The sequence below is a fragment of the Callospermophilus lateralis genome, chromosome 10, assembly GCF_048772815.1.
Source record: "Callospermophilus lateralis isolate mCalLat2 chromosome 10, mCalLat2.hap1, whole genome shotgun sequence".
NCBI classification, from domain to species: Eukaryota; Metazoa; Chordata; class Mammalia; order Rodentia; family Sciuridae; genus Callospermophilus; species Callospermophilus lateralis.
Genome location: NC_135314.1, coordinates 76,302,722 through 76,324,360, shown reverse-complemented (window position 1 = coordinate 76,324,360; position 21,639 = coordinate 76,302,722). Strand labels below are relative to the sequence as shown.

The 21,639-nt window shown below is 35.1% G+C and overlaps 1 protein-coding gene across 12 annotated transcripts in view; it reads right to left on the bottom strand.

Annotated features, from left to right (window-relative positions):
* The window catches only part of Abi3bp (ABI family member 3 binding protein), a 238,438-nt gene that overhangs the window by 53,843 nt on the left and 162,956 nt on the right, over window positions 1-21,639 (bottom strand). For 5 of the 12 annotated variants that reach the window (XM_076866958.2, XM_076866959.2, XM_076866960.2 and 2 more), the window contains 17 exons: window positions 20,439-20,498; window positions 19,537-19,623; window positions 18,169-18,228; window positions 17,318-17,401; window positions 16,158-16,217; window positions 15,304-15,387; window positions 14,016-14,072; window positions 12,947-13,006; window positions 12,271-12,351; window positions 11,545-11,604; window positions 10,298-10,372; window positions 9,336-9,392; window positions 8,543-8,614; window positions 7,977-8,024; window positions 7,158-7,232; window positions 4,734-4,808; window positions 1,681-1,755 (listed from right to left, as the gene is read on the bottom strand). In XM_076866958.2, the coding sequence (XP_076723073.2) occupies window positions 1,681-1,755; window positions 4,734-4,808; window positions 7,158-7,232; window positions 7,977-8,024; window positions 8,543-8,614; window positions 9,336-9,392; window positions 10,298-10,372; window positions 11,545-11,604; window positions 12,271-12,351; window positions 12,947-13,006; window positions 14,016-14,072; window positions 15,304-15,387; window positions 16,158-16,217; window positions 17,318-17,401; window positions 18,169-18,228; window positions 19,537-19,623; window positions 20,439-20,498 (1,170 nt within the window). The remainder of the gene's footprint in view (window positions 1-1,680; window positions 1,756-4,733; window positions 4,809-7,157; window positions 7,233-7,976; window positions 8,025-8,542; window positions 8,615-9,335; window positions 9,393-10,297; window positions 10,373-11,544; window positions 11,605-12,270; window positions 12,352-12,946; window positions 13,007-14,015; window positions 14,073-15,303; window positions 15,388-16,157; window positions 16,218-17,317; window positions 17,402-18,168; window positions 18,229-19,536; window positions 19,624-20,438; window positions 20,499-21,639) is intronic. The other 7 variants (XM_076866965.2, XM_076866966.2, XM_076866967.2 and 4 more) reach the window with 3 other exon arrangements.

Here is a 21,639-nt window from a genome sequence, read left to right as displayed (position 1 = left end):
TCTTTAAGAATGGCTTCAAAGCTCTTTTTCTTGATGTTGTCTTCTCCAATTCATACATTTAGAATGTATTGTTTCATTGTATTTTGCTTATATCACTATCTCACTAATCATTGAGATTTGCCTTATTTTATTCTTATTTATAGATATTCCTGTTTTCTTCACTGCACTGTGTTCAATGGAAGACATCATATCTAATTGTCTTTTTATCCCTATTTCCCTAAATGTAGAACTGGGCATATAAAAATCAATCAGTATTTACTGAATTGAACATGCACTGGAGTATTTTTTGAGGGCAAATCTGGGAAAGATGGGCACTTACCATGAATAGGCACTGTACTTTGTTACAAGCATTTAAATACTCACATGGGCCTATCCCCCCGATTCTAATTCTTCTGGAAGTTGTAAAATAGTATTAAGTTATGGCTTAAAGGCATTATTATATGAACACAATCTATTGAATATAAAGAAATAATTTGCTAGTCACATCAACAGCTCATTTAGTTTAAGGGGGTTTTGAAGAGGAAAGTGCTGAGTTTCTAAAACTTAGAAAAACATATTGATATCTAATATGCCATCAGGTACATAGCAAACTCCTGATAACTCCTGATTTGAAATCCAATGTGGGGTTATGTCTTGTCTGGAGGAAATTGATGAAAGAACTATTAAACAAACAAAATTATATAATGCATCCTTCAGGGAAAAAAATAAGCTTTAGGAAGAAATGATAAAATCTGTAGAAGATGATGGTACTGACCACAAGGCAATGTAGAATGATAACAGTAACAGTGTGACTTGAGGAGGTAATTCTCTATTCAGCTCATCCCATTTATGTCAAAACAATGATGAAGGGAATTATTACCTACTATTGTCTTGGTTTTCTAAGATTATATCAGGAAATAAATTCATAAGGTGAATGCTCATGGTCAGGTTTCTCCCTAATCCAAATCTGGCAGTATTTTAAAGTAAGTAATTCAAGAAAATGATTGCTTTACCGAACTCTAACTCAATTATCACTTTAAACAACAGGGCCCAATTTTTAGGAAGCATTTAGAATTAAACCCTCATTCTTTTAGCTTACACACCAAAAAGGCCTAATTGAAAACATGAAACTAACTATGAAAATACCAAAGTTGCAACCGCAAATAGGAAATTTCCAAAGATAATAGGTACTTTGAAAATTTGGACACCTTGCCAAAATCTACATTTTCTTTCTTGCTCACTCTCAGTGACTGAATTCTATCCTGGTGAATTTGATAGGGGGAAAAAAAACAGACAAAAATCAATGGGTACAGAAAAATTTATGAGCAAATTGCTAAACATCATTACCTCTATTTATAAAATACCATGTTATCATTTTTTTGTTGCTGTTGAGAAAAAACAAACCATATTATTTTACATTTTAGTTTGGTGAAAATTTTGAGTATAGCATGTTAGAACTGGCAGGTTCTTGGAAAGACATTCTATCCTTGGTATAGTTCTTTACCTTCTGATTGCAATAACAGCTTTACTACAAGAGCAACTGGTCTCTCACGAGACCTCTGAAATAACCATACCACATATGATACAACAGGGCATTTCAGCATAAATGAAATCTTGACCTCACATATATCAACTCTCATGTTTCAGGACAGCTGAATGCAATAGAATGTGTTTGGCTTAAACATGAAATAAAACATTTACCAGGTGTAGTGTATAACGCTTCTGGACTTGGTGACATTTTTGGTTTTGAAGTAGCACGCTGGGGCCCCTTAGGAACTGAAAGAGAGAATTCAGTTCATGAGTCTTTGGTTTCAGCGTCTCAAGTCACGCTTAACACATAAGGCCTGGCGAGGAATGAGCTGGACTGCTGATAAAACAGGATACGGTTGACCCAGGAGCTAAACAGAAAAGTAAATCATAAGCTCAGGGAGATGAGTTAGAAATCCAAATACTTTTAGGAAAACAAAGTCTGAGTAATCACAAAATTTAACAAACCTTTGGGGTATGATGAAGAATTTTTTTTTTTTTTTATTTCAGAGGATACAGCAATTAAATAAATGCAAGAGTGCTTTTCCTTTTTGGATACGTTTGATTGACTTCTTAAATGTAATCTCATGTCTTCTGCTGAAGGAGAAGTCAGTGAAGTCAGAGTGGAAATCTGTCAGCACTGACAGGGTCAAGTTACCTCAGGCCACCCCAGAAAGGCAACGGACCATTGAGGACCGGTGGGTTCACTCTACTCCCTCGTGTTTCTCAGGCCTCCAGGAAGCTTCAAATAAACATGTTTCCAAATTAAACTTTTCTTTCTACATCCATTCCTATGGAATAACAAGGTGCTAAATGAACAGGCACCAAGAAAATATATCTAATTTATTTATAGTTCACTTCACAATTTCAGAAATGGTTTTATAGGGATTATGTCTTCTGGTTTACACCATCATGCTGGGAGGAAGGAATTATCAGCTACATTTAAAGGTAAAGAAATAGGCAAGGTTCATACTACTATATAGTTTCTTCAACTTCTCAAGGAACTTTATAAAAATGGCATTGAAGAATCTGATTGTATCCTGATTTTCATATCGTTTATCCCCCAAAAAACTAGGAGCACCCATAATTTTGATGTTTGATATCTATAAATATAAAATCAACAATAGTAATGTTATTATGTATGAACATAGGAATCTAAAAATCAAAGTTTTATGGACCTATAAGATAGCCTTGATGACTTGTTCCAAATTTTGGATTCTGCTTTGTCCTCAAATGCAAATAAAGATTTCAATCTCTCTAATTTATAAATATACTTTGCATTAAAATAGCAAGAAAGATGACATGACCAATTACAGAATTTTATTCTGAAAAAAGTTGTGGATAAATAAAATTGTGATACATTTTGAATTATTCACATTATTGTTAGATGATACTCTTTTTATTTATGCCCAGCATAATTTGCATTGGTATTATACACATAAATAGAGCATTCTCTCACTCAAATTACCTCTTTATATTTACAAGAGTTGGCCAAAGCAAGGGAAGAGGTACTAAGATTTGAATGTTTGTCTTTAAAATATTTTGTGACATGTATGTCAATTATACACACATATCATTAAAAGACTAATAATCTAGGATAATGATAGTACCTGTGAAATAAGATTTGTATTCTCATTATGGATAGGAGAGAGATTAATTCTACCTACTTTAAAAACAAATAATTAGAATGGATTTTTTTTCATGATTGGTTTTCCAACTTTTTCCCTTACATTAAGTGGCACTGACAAAGCCAGAAGTATTAGGGTTGCAGCTACTTTCCATCAGACATTCTGATGGTCTGGAAGCTTCCCCAGTTGGGACAATTACAGGATACTCTCCTTACAGTTTGGCAGCCCCTTCAGGTTTTAGAGAGTGGAACGCATTAAGCCTGTGAATCTATCCATTCTCAAGTTACACATCTTGTCAAGAAAGGTTAGCTGAAAGTCTAAATCAAAATTAAACAAATTTGAAACTTAGAATATAGTATAATAATGGGAAATTAGAGCAAATTCTATTTTTATAACTACAGAGTACTAAGATAAAATTACGAATACATTTCTCTATTACTTCATCTCTCCTTTATTTATTTACTTACTAACTAGAAACTTTTAGCCTGTGTCTTAACTCCCAATATTTATTTTTTATTTTTCTCTTGTATGTCAGTATCTATTAAGTTTTTGTGCTTTTAAAATTTCCATTTCTTCTTTCTTTTTAACTTGCTCTATGGTGTATATTCAAATAAAAAATTGAGAGCTGCTTCTCACATAATTTTAACATCATTTTTAAAGTGAGATCTTTAGTTTCCTATCAACAAATTTAATAGACTTGGTTAATTATTTCATAACTATTAGTTTTAAAATTTTTTGATTTATTTCATACCTATTCTATTATTATTTATTAATTAATCACTAATTATTTTTACCAGGACTTTTTATATCTTAATGTTTCAAATATATTTATTGTTTAAAATTTCTTATTCTTTAGGGGAATGTTATCTTGGCACCTTCATATATTTATGCATCAGAATGTATTATTTTCACAGTAAAGTTTTGGTAACTAATTAAAACAAATCTAAAAATGCACTTAATAATACAGACTTAAAAATTATTAGTTACTTTAAGGAATTTTTCTTTAAAGTACATTTTCTCTCAGAATCAGGTGTGGACCTAAAACTATAGTTTCTCTCCCCTCCTTCAGTGGAGTGCCAAGATATAATGTAAATACTCATGGTAGAGTCCAGAATTACTACCTGGATCAAGAATAATTTTGGTGCTGCTAAATATTTTCCTTTTCCAGACCACTAGTGATAGTGAAGTTTCATTTCCTGGTATCCTTGGGGAGGTGCACTCAGATATTTTCTGCAGGTAGGTCATATATTAATGATAATTTAAATTAGGTGACTGCATAGGGGAAGTCCATTCAGAGGTGGTAGAAGGGCGAGGAGGACAATCTCAAGGTGGGAGAGGAAAAGGGAGTGGACAGGTTACCCTAGGTAAGAAATGCTGGTCTCAAAGAGCCCCATCTTAAATAAGGGAACATTAGAGAAGCTTAGTGAATTAAGCTCTCCCAGTGAAAAATTCTTTGATCAAACCTAAAGATAATAAAAAAAAAACCTTTAGTAGATGAAGACTTATTTTATATGGGTTAAAAAACTCAACCTGCTATAATCAAACAGAATAACTCTATTCATCTCAAAATTTTCAAGCTAAAATATAAAATATATTTACCTGGTTGTGTTTGTGGGATTCTTGGGTGTGGAGATGTTTTTGGCTTGGGAGGAGCACGTGGTGTCTGCCAGGGAGCTACAAGAAAGACATAGTTTTGGAGCTCTTTAGCCCTTCTTGAGAATCACAGTACCTAAGCCTCTAGGAATTTAAAGGTGTTGGTTGAGTAAATGAAGACCAAAATGCACAGCAATTGCAACTAAAGCTTCTATAGGACTACAGAGAAGAGGAAGACAATATTTTTTTAATACAGAAAACAAAACACAAAGGCATACTAAATGACATCCAAGATATTCATCTGGCAAAATGGAACTGTTGGGATTTCAGAAATATCTCCTTCAAAATATCTATTCAATAGGTTGAAAATAAATTTCATAAAATTGATTCTTATAATAAGTTTACATCATTTAATCAGAATAGCTACGTGTGTTATTTTATACATATTTTTTTTTCTAAATAAAAAATTAAGTTACCAAATTATATTCCAAATAAACAGTAAATGCTAATAGCAAGTACTAATGGGGAAAATTAATCTTACTAAACAAAACACAATTTTATTGGTTAGATCAGGGAAGAAAAATTGAACATCCAAGGTATTTTTCTGTGGAGTGTTATCCCTTTGCTTGATATTTTCAAGAAGTTTTAGGATATGCAGTGTAAAACCAATTGTTGCTTTGCTAAGGAAATTAAAAGTATATCCTGAGGGCTGGGGTTGTGTCTCAAGCGGTAGAGCGCTCGCCTGGCATGCGTGCGGCCCGGGTTCGATCCTCAGCACCACATACAAACAAAGATGTTGTATCCGCCGATAACTAAAAAATAAATATTAAAAAAAAATTCTCTCTCTCTCTCTCCCTTTCTCACTCTCTCTTAAAAAAAAAAAGTATATCCTGACAAAGGAAAGTAATTATCATATGCAAGCATCATCTGTGGAAGCACTGTTTGGTTGAACTAAAATGGGTTTGAGATAAAAGAAAAAATATGGTATGAACATCATGCAGATTCAGGCAGCTTAAAAAAAACTTGCTGAAAATAAGAATTATTAGACACTAGAAATTTCTGAATGAATCTGCAGAGGATTCTTTCATACTAAACATCAAAACACAGAAAGTATGCAGGGTTTCAATGGAATCCTCTTGCCTGTTGAGAGAAGAATACCAGCACATGTGGGAGATTACTTTGGTTTAGGAGCCTGGTGGTTTAGCTCCTTTGCTAATCACAGGGCTACAGACTCAGGTTCTTCATCAAAAGTTACTGATTTTTAAGAGCTTTTCCAATGCTAAAATTCAATGCTTTGTTTGTTACAGTGCCATGATTTTCTGGTTCTCAGCTTCCTCACTTGCTTAGGATCCCAAGCTTTCCCAAGGATCCTTGCTTTCCCAAGGATTTATGAAGGACCATGTGAAGGTAGCGGCACATCATGAAGCAACTCCATGAAAAATGATTCAGAATAAGAAACAGTAGTGTTTACAATTAGGTATTTCAAAAATATAAATGATTAGGCCTATTGAAGACAAACTTTGGAAAAGTCTGGTACAGCTTCCATTCATGTACCCAATGTAGAATTCTAGAAAAAAATTAAACTGTAGAGTTTATAGACAATATTTAGAATGTTTCAGAGCACAATAGATAGAATTAATATCCCTATTTCCCCTGAATGCAGAGTCATATAAAAATAGCTTAAGAGCAATCAAAACACAAGTTATGGCTTATTTATGATAAAACTTCTCTCCATGGAATCCTGCAGGAATTGAGAAGATTTTCCCTGGAGAAGAGACACACTTAATTTTTCATTTTGGCTACTTGTTTCCATTGATCTCTAACTACAACACCAAGCAAAACTTTATGACTTGCCAAAGTTAATGGTTTGAGTTGAGTTTCTCTTACGTGTATGCAGTGAAATGACCAGAACACTACAGGAATGAGTGGAAAGAAGTAAGGCCCCTGAATAATTATGGTGACAGGCCAGTGCTGTTCTTCTATGTGGATTATACTGTGAAACCTATTTCTGGAGGTTTCTTTTAATCTCAAACACAAATGAGATATGTTAAAATTAATCAAGATGATAAAGTAATTAAGATTATGTACGTGTGTGTATTCACATTGAATGTGTCATACACACACACACACACACACACACACACACACAGAATATAAATGTCCTTTCCCAGAAATATTTCTATTTCCAGAGTTAAACACTTGAAGACTAGCTAAAGGGTGTTTTTCAGCATTTTGCTAACAAACATATACAACATTGCCATTTGAGAAGTTACTGATGATAGATGGAGAAGTGGTACATCAGATAGGTAGGCTCACCCATCAGAGACGGTGAGCAGAGTGACGAAGCCAAGACTTCTGATATCCAGAAGAGACCCATGTTCTCATTGCAAACACTCACCTCATGCATGAAATATGAAATAGAATATTTACCAGGTTCAGTCTGAGGCTCATCAGGGCTGGGTGGGGTTATAGTTTGGGAAGGCAGAGATGACGTTTCTATGGTAACTGAAGGAAAGTATGCCAGGTTACTAAAATGCTTGACACACTCTGATTACAGACAACAGATAGAAAAGTAACAGATTTTTTAAAATAAAATTGAAGTCTGTAGGAAACAGCATCATTATTTCTATGTAACTCATTTAGCTTAAAAAATGCTTAGTTAGTGCCAGGCTTCAAAGCACGTTTGAAGTAAGCAACATTATTAACATTTAAAATCTTCACATTAGGATCCTACCTCCTCAACAATTCTAGAAAGACATATTAAATAAGAACCACAAAAGGAAAGGTAATAAAAAAATGTTGTGACACAAGCCAGTTATGCAATATAGCATTTCACTTAAACAATGAAGGAAGAAGAATCCAGAAAGTAAATGAATGGGATGGAATGAGTGTTAATGGGAAGTCCGCTGCTAGGTAAGAAAGTAGAAATGAATCATCATACAAAAAAAGCATTGCCTGAAACATTCAACACAATACCAAATTGGTGGAATGCTTAATGCTAAGGAAAGAGATGCTTTAGATTCAAACATCTGGCTGATGTAAGCAGAGAAAGGAGACCAAGGCTTAATATAAAACGGAAGAGACATTTTTGGACAATGGTTATGAGCAGAAGCACCAAGAATGACAATGAACTGTGTGACAAAGAATGGTGATGCAATGTGAATTCACAATGAGCAAGACCCTGAGGGTCTGGTGACAGTGTGATGAGGACAGAAAGCACATGGGTTGGACGCTTGAGGTTGTTATTACCTAGTGTGGTCACAGGAGGTTCAGACATATATGTAATAGATTCCACAACTGCATCAAAACAAAGGAGAACTATTTTAAAACCTGTAAGAAGTTAAGTTATCCTCAAGTATTTCTTCCTTGACTATCAACACACCTCATTCTCAAGAATTAGCATTGTTACTTACAGATGGAAATTGTATTTTATGACCTCAATTCTCCAATGTTTTAACTGTCTCTGACTTCCAAATGTTTTTGTGCTCATTCAATCTTTAGATAACAGCAGAGGAACAGAAATTTATTTCTGTTTTCAGAGTCAATTATCACTTTCAGAATCCAAAAATGCAGGCTGGGGCGTAGCTCAGTGGCAGAGCACAAATAAAATAAAGGCATTCTGTCCATCTATAACTACAACAAAAATTAAAAGAAAAAACAAAGAATCCAAGAATGCTGGTAGCTATAGCTCCTCAAATCTGTTCAGTTGTAGAACAAGTAAGTACTATAGGTTAAACATTTATGCTATACTATGTAACACATTCTAATTAAAAATGTGTTGAATAAATGAACTGTAGCATGAAAACCTTTACCACCTTTAGGTTTTGATTCCTCTGTCCCGAAAGGTGATTTGGTCGTGGGATATACATAATCTGTTTCGACTGGTGCTGGGAAGAAACAGGGAATGGCTGGTTAGTGGAGGGCAGTCCAAAGTATACTGCCATGGAATCCTGTGTTTACCTTGAAAACTCAGGTTAATTATCTTATGCAGATATGCTCATGAGGATAATTAATATTCAAGCAGATTATCAAGATTGATATCAAGTAAATTATCAATTTAATAAGATTGAAATGAGGGCAGAAAATGAAGGCAGTGTGCTCTCTGGGAAAACATATACACATAGACACACATGCACACACATCACATCATAACTGGCAGTATTTCTGGCAATTACTACCCAGAGCAAAGCAAATAATTTTACTTCTTTACATATTTTTGCATAAGAGTTCTTGTAAGAAAAAGACATAGAATGAGTCCTTAGGAAGCATGGATACGAATATTAAAAATGATGTGAAAATGAAAATTTGTGCAAATGTGAACATATTTACATATGTACACATATTAAAAGAGTGATCAGAATATTAAAAAAATAAAAGTTTCACTCAGGGAGAGGAAACTAAATAAGGAAATCATGAAACTTGCATAGCAGCAGATACTGACACAATATGCTGTATTTAATGACTCTCAAGACTCACTGGATAAGCATGACAAGAAGTGAGGAGCAGGTGGCTGTGAAAAGTCACAAAGCATGAGGACATCCAAAGATGATTTTTGCAATGAGATGGAAAAGCATACATGCGTGACTTCCCATTGGGGAACATTTTTACCTATGGTCTCCTTTGATGACTCAGTGCTAAATGTAACCGATTCCAGAACCTCAGAAACTAGCAGGAGACACAAAATGGTACAATTGATCAAGGATGGATTGTTGTGAGCATTAAACAAATCAGTACAAACTAATTATTATGAAAGGAGCCTTCTACCTGGTAAGCATTCAGTGTTAACCGTTATAACAACAACAATGGTATTAGCACTAACATTAAAGGAAGCTCTAATAACTGAATTTAATTTACAATATAACTATTGTAGGTTACCATTAATAACCATATTTTCAGAATGAATACCAAAATGACATTTATCTAATTAAAAGATACTCAGAAGAGATGAAATTATAATCCTATGATAGAAAAAGATAGAATCCAATTTTTCAAAAATAAATGTAAGGGACAAGCAACAGCATCACTAACACAGATTTTAAAATTTTGCTCCAGTTTAGAAGGGCAATGTGTTTTGAAGCACTCATATTGTTTGAGGGTAAGTTTTTCATTCTTTACTGGAGTGAGAACTTTCTCCTTCCTTGATAGCCATAATTGAACTCATTCTTTTCAGATAGTAGAGCACAAATTCTGCTCGTGACTAAGTGACTAAAAAGAACCACAAATTTGTAACTGTTGATTAAATAAAAAAAATGATAAGTTATATAATCAGGTTTTCTAAATGGTTATGGTAACCACTTAATAAGATGTGATTATTCCCTAAAATGATACAAAACAAACTCAACAAATGAAGGCATTTTTATGCCATTGAATAATACAATTAATATTAATAAAATGTAACACTAATTTAATATCAATATACAACTATGGAATAAGCACTGTAAAATACTTAGATAAATTTGTGGAGTATATGTTCTTTTTGCATATGTTATACTTAGAAATGTAATTCTTAGAGGATCACAGTCTGTACCCTGAAGCTCAGTGTATCCAGATAGATAAAACAATCTATTTACCCAGTTGACTTTGTGTCATTTCTAGGCTTGGTGATGTCACTGGTTTCAAAATAAGAGTCTGCAGTTCAGTGGGAGCTGAAAGAATTGTTGTAAAAACAATTATGAATTATTGTTTCATAGATTTTGGATAGAGGTAGCAATGAATTGAAATACACACATCCTTAAAATCACAAGGTTATGGAAGCCATGCAGAGTGAATACTATTTAAAAAGCTATGGATGAAAAGAAATGAGATCTGAAGAAGATACATCTTTTGTCAGAGTCAATCCTTAGGCAGGATACCAAGATGATTTAAGCTACCATGTTGATTTCCCTCAACCACGAACTCAGTAATTGCTGAGCTGTTACTATTGTGCCTTGTCTCTTCTAAGGCATATAAACAGGGATTGCAAGCCACTTCAGTGTCAATCAGAGACAATCATCTGGAGGGACCCGAGAAGCCACAAATAACAGATTTTCCTGATTCCACTAAAAAGTTTGAAGAAGTTTGAAGTTTGGAAGGTAGATGAGTCTTCTCTCTCTTAGGCTTTTTAAATTAAAGAAGGAAGATATTGGGTTATTCTAGAATTTGTAGGTCTAGAATCCATCAACAGCATTGTATGTGGATCTGTTTCTAAAGCATTTTATATTTTCTTGAGTTTATGTATTAAGTTAAAAAAAGTTAGTAATCTTTTATTATCACAGATAGTTCCATTAGAGACCAAAATCACATACAAAGCTCATTTGTTGATTGAAGGAATAAATATTAATATGCATAGATACTTGGAAAGATCCCTACTTAGTAAAGATTAAAAGCCATTGCTAAACCGTGGTGGAGCTGAAGAGTGGTCATGCCCACTGATGATGGGGAGCCTGGATTAGCCAGGGCACAGCTTTATTTTTATTGACAATAAAATAGGGACACTTCATTTCTTAGAATATTGAGAACAGTACTCAGATCTTATGGAAAGTAAGTTACATAGAGGAAGTTCATGATACTTCTATAAATCTAAACACCAAAGAGAAGATGAGTAATTTTGACCTCACATTCAACACTAATCATATAATGAAATCTTAGAGATTCATGGAAGATAGATGCTTTTAAATGGATCCAAGGACATCTGCTAAAATTAAGACTCTTGGCAACTTATCAAGCATGAAATGGTATGACAATAGCAGTCTCTGGAAGCAGGAGCAACTCTGGCCATGACAGTATGGTTTTTAGCAAGCAAGAAAAAGCATTTTATGAAAGTCACAAAAATCATTACCTAATGTTGTTGCTGGAGCCTCAGTACTATGAATATCAGGTTCAAAGCCTGGAGCAGTAACTGATTGAAATCAACAACATGAATACAAGAAAACTTAAATACACATGAAAAACTAGTGTTTTCTTTCAAAACATTCCAAATGACATTTGTTAAAAAAAAAATTTAGAATTAATAGGAAGCAAATAGTTGCATTTTGGAGATTTGGCTACACTGGCCAGAACAGTTCACTGAAGAAGACAGTCACATCTTGCAACTCTGCTACATATCTACCATTGCACATATGGTATTTGGTTTCTGATTATAACTTGTATGGTTGATTGCTTTAGAAATTTGTTCAGGCAATATGTATGCAAAATATACAAAAGTAACTTGTTGTATTTCTTGGAAGTAAAAAAAAAAAACAGTTTATGTAGCCATGCTACAACAAATGCTTCAATGCAGATATAGCAATAAATAGCCATTGGTGACTACATCAATTGTGCTGTAAAATCAGCTTTAAAGAGAGACCAAGAACTTCACTCAAACCAAATCATGTAAGAGAAAAAAAACCCATGAGTCTTCCAAAGACATGTTCTTCTGGACAGTTCTGTAGGGAAAGCAGCTATAAACCATTACCCAAGGCCTTGACAAGGTAGACAACAGTTCTTAGAGAACATGATGACTCTAACTTCCCACCATGGTTATTGCTTTGGGTTCAATGCTTAAACCAAGGAATTTCAGATTTACCCGACTTGGTCTGGGATTCTGCAGGACTTGATGTGGTTTTAGGTCTGGGACGTGGACGACGTGTTCGTTGTATTTTAGGAGCTGGAGGAAGAAATTTTGGATTATGCTAGGGCAGGTGGCTTTGGAAACAAAATCCTATGTTTTCTAGGATTTGTGTCCTGGAAAGTTGAGGCATATATCTTTTAAGATTAAAATATTTTCTCTCTCTTTTTTTTTTTAATCACTGAAGCTTGAGAGAAAAAACTCACATGTAAAATTAAGTTAAAGAAGGAAGAGACTCATAAACCTCTAACTTGGTGGGGTCTTAGGTTCCTACTAAAACTTTTGTATATCTAAAAGAATCTATGGTGCCATAAAAACTGTTATAGTTCAGTCTGTCCAGATAAGATACAGACACTACTATGTTTGAAATTCAGCTCTAGATGTGAGTGCTGTTTAGACAAAAGTACATGTCACAAATTCTAGTAGGATTACAAGGTAGGAAGATATTCTAGGTCCATGCATAGCTTTCAAAAACAATAGGACCCTTTTTAAAAAGAATCTTTAACACTCCTAAGAAGAGGCAATGGCAGATGATAAGACAATCTTAAAAAGCTGATGACAAATATGATGATGATGATAATGGAATGGATTTGAAAATGAACAAGAAATGTTGAAGAACACAGAATGTAATTACCCAGTGTTGTTTCTGGAGCCTTGGTTCTAAGAGTGACAGGCTCGAGGACTGTAGCAAGAGCTGGCCAAAAAAATAAAAATAAAAAAATAAACCAAACAATAATTAACAATTCACTTTAAGGTTAATGTCACAAATTGATTTTTAAGCTTCTTAACTAAGAGAAAAGAGACATTTGTTCTTTGTAGATTTTCCCAAACACAGCCAGGTGCTTGTTTATCTCATGATACAGACTTGTAAGATAATAGCATATACAGCTAAATATCACGAAGTAGTTCACAAGATGTTTGATTACCTGACCCTTGCTATTTAGTCTGCTTGGCAAGCTTTTGACATTTAAGTAATATCTGCTCTTCTGATGGCACTAAAAAAAAGCATTTATTAGTCTTGTACTTCTATAGAAGTTGAGATAACTGTCTACTATTTTTGTTTACTATTAAAATACTTATGAGTATAATAAGTTCATATGTTTGAATGCCTAAGGAACACCACCAAACTGATAAACTGTGCCTATCAGAATACAAAGTTGCCCCCGATGCAATAAAAATTAAGAAATACTGTTTAAACTGTTAGAGAAAGACAATGAGTTAGTCTACCCTATCACAGAAGCCTATCAGTTAAATATTCCAAGTTGAGCACATTAAAAATTTTGACAATTCACTATGGACACCATTCCTTAAAACAGCAGATCCATAGACCCTAGAACAGTAAAAGGTAATATGAGCAAAGCAGCATGATATTTCCATAATTGTTGAGGGACAAGAAAGTCTAGGTGATGGAGAGTTTTAAATACAGCTTCAATTGGTGCTGTTTAAGCAAATGCACATGATCACAGGATACAATGCTGAGCAGTTACATGACAGTTCTAAGTCCTGAAATTAGTTCATGCATAGTTCTCTTAAATTCAACTAATAATCTGATATAGAGCCCAGAATGATTTCAAGAGAAAGACTAATGGGATGATATCAGAGGATGATGAAATGGTCCTATGATGCAGAAGAACCTGCGATACAATGATATGGTATGATAACGGACAGGAAAAGCATAATTGCAGACACAGAATACTCATTACCTATGGTTTCTGAAGCTTCAGTTCCAAGAGAACCAGGTTCAAGATCTGTAGCAGGAACTAATTAAAAGCAAAGAAATAAATGTGTGTGGAAAGTCAGCAAATTAAATATCACCAATATAATATTGCTTCCATAGGTATATGGCAATTAATTTCTGAAATTTAATACTGGTAACTTGGAGATTTGGTTATCTTGTAGCCAGGTAAACTTTCTTTCAAGAGGTGCTCAGCCACAGCTTATACAATCTTCTAAGAATCTCAATAAAGTCAATACAATAATCTCCTAGGTAACTGTACCTGCTTCCAAGTATTGTAGAAAGCTGCCCTAGAAACTTCAGACATTTCACCAAAGATGTACTTATCTAACTATTCAACAACTACTGTTTTTTTTTGTTTTTGGAAGAAGCTTCAAGAAAATAACATTTCTAAAAGAGTATGGATATAATAAATAGCTTTTATGTTTGAGAGGAGAATGTAGCAAATAATAAAGCAAAGTGAATCATAATAATCTTGTTGAGAACTTGAATTTGGAAAGGCTGAGATCTCGTTCAAGGCAAAGGTACTCAACAAACCAAGATAATGGATATTCACTTAGTGTGTGGTACTCAGTAGAGAAGCTCTCTGCTCTAATCACAAAAATGTAGCACTCTCAAGTGGACAGGAAAGATCACTGATGCTTTGGGTAAAAGATCCAACCTTTTGAACCATACCTTCAAGGTATGCTTAACTGTGCTTATAGACCTCTCCAAACACAACTACCGTCACAACCCAGAATCAGGATTCCACTTGTTGTAGGAAGCTGTGCCCCTTGTCGGGCTCCCCATCTCCCTTCTGTCTCTTTTCATCTCCAACACTTTAAGAAGCAATTTTTTTTTTCCCAACTCTGGATTCCTGTCCTCCACAAACTTGTCCTTCTCAAAGTTCATAAGTGCTCACGGCAATCTAAAACCATGATTAGCTGTAGGAAGATGGAAGGCTTTTAATGTTTATATCTTGAAATAAAAATACTTGGTTATATTTAAGACATTTTGTCTTTAAGAGAAGGATGGAATGAAATAAGCAGTAGTAAATATGATCACAGTAATAGAGAAGATCCTTATGCAGAAAGCTGGAGGAGTTCAGCTGTCACCCACGTCCCCAGCTATATTTTCTCTTGGAAATGTGACAGTGGCAGAAGCTGTAGATCACTTTTTGCCTTCCCTGATATAGGCTGTCACTTCCATCACAGGCATTAACCACAGGTTTCCAAGAGTTGCTAGGATGCACACTTTTATCAGAAACCCACATTTACCAGGTTTGGTCTGAGGAGCCTTAGGACTTGGTGTAGTTTTAGGTTTGGGACGTGGACGTCGGGTTCGTTTTGATGTTTTGGGAGCTGAGGAAAGAAAACCTTCAGTCATTACAAAGTCTATAGTTCAAAATTCATGGGGTAGCATGATACACAGCTTTAAGTTTCCTAAAACTTATTTTTTTTCATATTTTAGAGAATTTTTTGTAACCACCACCTTTATTATTATAGCCTGTTTGCTTTTATAATTCAAATTCCATTGGAATAAGTCAGATATAAAATGGAATTACTAATTCAAGAAGTGAAGAGTAGTTAATAGAACTCTGACAGAATAAAAAGCTTGTGAGTCACTACTAAAAATTTCAAAGTGGCAGTGGGTGATCAGTTGCAAGCTCTTTGTAAGTTTACTAAAATAAGACCACAACTAGACTGTCAAAGAACAAATATTGCACAAATAGCCAAGATGAATGAATGAATGAATAATTAAATAAACACAAGAACTTTTAGATGCACAAAGAAACTTCCTGGCATGGTAATCATTGTTAGAGCCAAGAAAATTGCTTTTCAAAGTTACCTTTAACAAAACACTGCTTGAAAACACACAAAATGATGAAACAATTTCAGATGGTTACATGCCCAACAGATGACCTTAATTAGATTCAGATGAGTCTCTTAAAAACAAGAGGTGACTTGTTGTAAGAGTCATAGTTTAGAATATTTTGAGAATGAAGATAGTAATGGAATGACAGGAGATGATGGTGTAGTCTTACAAAGCAGAAGCACCTGAGTCTGTGATTTTGATGCAAGGAGTCAACAAGGAGGAAGAGCACTTACAAAGGACTACAATGTGTCATTACCTTCTGTTGTCACCCGCATCTCAGTTTTGAGTGTCACAGGTTCAAACTCTGCAGTAGGAACTAACCAAAATATTAAGCAAAATGATAGTTTCAATAAATGAAAATGATTGTTTTGAAATGCATCTTTCTAGTACCATTTAGTTTCTAGAACTATATAGCAACTTTAAAAAGCTATTAAAATAGAAAAAAAATATAGTTGATTTCCTAACATTTGACTGTACCTAAGTTAGGTGCTTGTTTCTTAATTTTTCATTCTTTGATTATCTTATAATGCCAAGTGGAATGTATAGGTATTGCTGAGAATTCCTCTTTGGAGACACTGAGGCCTCGTAACGATGAATTGATTGGGTTATCTCTCCATTTGCAGCAAAGAAAGAGCAGGCTTTCATGGGGAGACCAAATCTCCACTGCTCCATCAGGCTCTAAGGATCTCCACCATGGGGGGAAAGGCACAAAGGTTTCAACTCCCACTTGAAGCAAGACATGCCCTATACCAGGATTTAAGTTGCACTCTTGTGATTGATCTCCACTTTGGTCTCCTCTGATTTTATTCCTTCTACCCTTCTGCTTATCCCTTTCCTATAGTGATTTCAAGACTCCACCCTTTAATCTTTAATTCCCTGCTTCAGATATTTATGTACCTGCATATCTTATTGGTAGCATCACAAAATCAATCTTGTATTTGCTTAGACACTGCCTAGAGCCATTTTCTATCTTATTTATAAAGGAATGGCTTCTATTTTTAAATATCTTTCTGGTTTGAGGATTAAAATATATCTCCCACTTTTGATGTATACCTCAAAATATGCATAGAATTTGGAGGCTATCAAAACCAATCAATGTTTATATTTTAATTTGAACTGAATCTGTCTAAAGAAAATTTATTTTCAAAAGGTAAAAGGAAGTAATTAAAATGCACAGTGAGAGAAGACTGCAGTCAGGAGGCTCAAGGCAATGGGTGCCCTCCAGCTGTCCCCCAGCTGTGTTTCTCTGAACCTCTCTATAGTAGGAACTGCTGCTGCCCATGCATTGCATCTTCACTCTCATAGGGGTACTGGTCCCCCCAACTACTGAGATTACTCTTGAGAGCCTACTGGATCAGGCTGCTGAGACTTTAAACCAGGAACATGAATGCTAAGACTTTAACCAGGAATGTTTACCTGGTTTGGACTCAGGTGCTTCAGGACTCGGCATGGGTTTTGGTCTGGAATGTGGACGAGTTATCCATTGTGATGTTTTGGGAGCTGAGGGAAGAAATTTTGGGGTTACTACATACATTATCTATGGTTCTGGAAGCTCTGTGAGGTGAAAATGTGACTCTAGACTTTAAAGCGGGTTAGATATTTACCTTTTTAGATTTCTGTCTCAAAAAGACAAATAAATATACATGTACTTATTATAAATCTTCTGTTATCACAGGAAATTCTTTGAAGACAAATTCACTTTTTAATTGAAGAAATAGAGACTAGTAATTACAAAGTCTCATAGGGCATCTTGACTGGCACCAAAATATTTAGGAACCATTGCTAAATTTGAATGGACAATGTGGGACAGTCTTACTAAATCTGTGATTGAAATTTTCAATCTTTGACATGTTTTCTATGTAACTATTAAAATAAGAATATATTATTACTGAAACAGAAAAAAAACAATAAATAGCATGCAAATAGAAGAAAAAAGATCGAAACAGACTTGCAATGGCTTTATCTGTGGGGGGCAAGGGAGGGAGAGGGAGAGAGAAAGAGAGGGATGTGTGTGTGTGTGTGTGTGTGTGCAGGCTGAGACCTGTGATATGGTCAAAGCAGAGCTTTAACACAAACACTGCTTAAATAAAACAGACTGACATGACAATTTCAAGCAGGTTACATGCCATCTAAATGATCTAAAGCAGGTTTATGCACAATGGTTCTCTTAAAACCAACATGTAATTCAAGAGCCTTCTTAATTTTTAAAAGAATATAATGGAATGACCACAAAGAATGACACTGTTATTACAGTATATTCACATTACCTAATGTTGTTTGTGGGGCCTCGGGTCTAGGAGTGACAGGTTCAAGGACTATAGCAGGAACTGACCAAAACAACACAATAACCAAAGAGATTTAAAAATGTATAACAAATTAGAACATTCACATCCAAGCAAATTTTGAAATTACTAATAATATCAATTCTTCTAAGGAAGAAGAAAAGAAAAATAATTAACTTGTTCTTTGAAGACTTAGCCAAACTTTAGTCATGTTTGGTCTTAGGCTTACTTCTTTAACCACTTTGAGAATCTTAAAGAGGTCCATGTGAAATTCTCCTAGGTAGTTAATGAATTCTTATATGGAAAACTCTTCATTGGAAAATAATTTAATGCATTTACCTAATATACACTGAGAAAATAAATTGTTAACTGACATAATTGCTCTGTACTTCTATAGAAGCTGAACTTGAGTACTTACTATATTTAAGTAAACATAGATGAGAAAGAGAGTTTATATGTTTGAAACACATAAAAGTTAACAGGCAAAGTGGCCTGTAGTAATCTTGACAAGAACTCATCATGTGTGGAAAGAGTTTGAAACCTCCCTCCAAACTATGGCACATAAGACAGCAAGATAAAGATGGTCAACAATGTATAATGCCCAGTAAAAGAATCTGTCTGCCCTATGTCCACAAAAAGCGGAAATCAAAGACTGTGGATGTCTGTATCCTAGCTAAGCTCCTGAATCAAATCCTCCTTCAACTGGCCTGATGGACTCTTCCAAACCTAGCATCATCAACACTCTCATTCTGGCCATCTCAAAGTAGTCCATCTGGACTGGCTGCCTTTCTAGCTGACCCCCTTTAGAAGGTCTGTCTAAACCTTCTGCTTTGGTTCTTTCTTTCCTCTATTGATCCAAACTCTGCAGTGGGTCCAAGGGGCAAGTCTATCCAACTTTGATTTTTCCCTCTGCCAGATCACTGGTTTATGTTTGCATCATGCAGTCACATCTTTTTAATTCTGCTGTTTTAGAAGTAAATCTCCTACAAGGGGCAAATCACCCAGAGTTGCCAATGTAGGTGATTTACAATTTGTTTACTTGAACTGAACATATTGGCTCTGCTAAAGTAGTGTCTCCTTTATGATTTGAATGCAATTTGATAGTAAGAAATATGTTAAATGCATAGTTTGGAAGAAGAGCCTCACATAGAAAGAATAAGGTATTCTGGCAGCAGCTGGGTCTCACCCAGTCACACTCTCTTTGCAAGCTGGGCAGAGACGTTATACTGAGGTCTTGTGACCCCACACTCGGGGAGAACAAGAGCTATTACTACCTAGAATTGCCATTAGTTTGAGTCCCTACTGGAACAGACTGCCAGGGTTCACCCTTAACCCAAGTAATGACAGATTTACCCGGTTTTGTCTGAGGCACTTGAGGTGTTGGTGTGGTAGTTTTAGGCCTGGGTCGTGGACGCCGGGTTCTTTTTGATATTTTGGTTGCTGAAGGAAGAAAAGCCTTGTGTCACTCTACGTCTTATAACTCTGGATACTGAGGACAGTTTTTTTTTTCCAAAACTTGTCAGATTTTCTAAAGTTCTGGGAAATTATCCTTTAAGTTTTACTTTATAACTCTTTTTATATCTATGTATCTTCTTTTTGTCATTGATAGTGCATTGAGTTTCTTACTCAAGGCATGAAAAGTAGTACTGGTATTGAAAAAGTCATAGAACTTCCTCACTTGGGGGAAAAATGATTGAAAAGGAATGTTTAATAAAAGGGAAGGAGAAATCAGGGTCACACTAATGAAGAGATGAAGATTTCAAATTTGGGTAATTTCCTAGTTGTCAAATTAATAAAAAAACATAACATTACTTAAAAGTATCAACAAGAAAAAAACACATCATGCAAAGAATTATTAAAAAAAAAGATTCAGAAACTTAAATGTGCAAAGGAGCATAAGAGTAGCCATTATTGCTGATCAGCCTAGATAAGAAAGAGATCTCAATTTGCTTAAAAACCAGCTGTACTACAAAACATTAAGTGAAGTACAAGACAACATGACGATTTTAAATGTGCCACTTGGAAGATAAATGTTTGCACTAAGCTCATGCCTGCTCTCATAAAAACAGTAGAAAACTTGTTTTTAAGAGGCTCAAACTCTTCAGAGGGTAGAAGTGGTTGAATGGCAGCAGAGGCGGATGGCTGCCATGGCAAAGGTAGAAAAGCCACATCATGGGGATGCACATCATGGAGATGGAGACCGAGTGGACTGTACAATGAGCAGCAAAAACTTGGCAAATGCACAAGGTTGTTACCTAGTGTCGTCACAGGGGTCTCAGTTCTGGAAGTAACAGGTTCAAGGTCTGTAACAGGAACTGAAGTGACAAAATAGCATTTAAAAAATGTATGAAGAGCCACCACACACACTTCAACATGAATCTTTTCAGTGTAACATTGCTTCTAGAATGTATAATTTTAGATTTCTGGATGAAGGATGCTATGGACTGAATTGTGTGTGACCCCACATTCATATGCTGAAGCCCTAACCTCCAGTGTCACTATATTTGGAGGCAGAACCTTGAAGGAGGGAACCAAGGTTAAACAGGGTCATAAGTGTGGTATTCTATTCCAGTCTGAGCTCCTTTTCAGAAGTCAAGGAGACACTAGGAATGCATGCACATAGACAAAAGGCCTTGTAAAGTCATAGCAAGAAGATGGCCAACACCTTGATCTTGGACTTCTATCTTCCAGAACTATAAAAAAAATTGGCTTCTGTTGTTCAAGCTACCCACTGTGCAGTACTTTGGCATGACAGACTACTTAGCTGACTCAGAGTATGATCATTCTGTCCAGGCTGGCCGAACTGTTAGGTCTCTACCTCACATCTCTGGTCTTGTTTAGCACTAGAGGCAAATTATTTCTCTAAATACAATGCTTGATTATCTGAATCTAAATTTTGGAAGACTTTAGGACATTTTCACCCATGTACTTAAATATGTTTCTAATCAGTCTCAAGAAACACATGAAAAACTAACTCACACATTTTAGGATGCTAAATAGATAGAACATCTACCAGATTTAATCAAATTATGACTGCAAAAAAAGGGTTCTGAAATATCTAAGCAGACATTATACAATAATAAAAAATAATTCAACTAGCCTACAGACTAAAAAGACATCCTAACACCCTGAGTTAGAGGGAAGGTTCTATTCTTCTCTTCCAGCCATAAACTCCTTGCCAACCCTGGGGAGATTCCCTCACTAAGAGACATGTGACTTTATATTTTCAACCAGTGACTGACTCCCAGGCTTCTGAAACCTAGAACCCTGTATTTATCTGGTGTCTTCCCAGGTATATAGACTTGGAATGGTTCAAAGTTTGTTTTCTTTGGGACATTTTTGGAGGTGCAAAGAGATAACCTTTAGTTATTTTAAAACTTATGGTTCTTCAGAGAACAGAGTTTAAGAAATATTTCTAAGTATTCCAAAGCTTGATAAATGTTCTTAAGTTTTTGG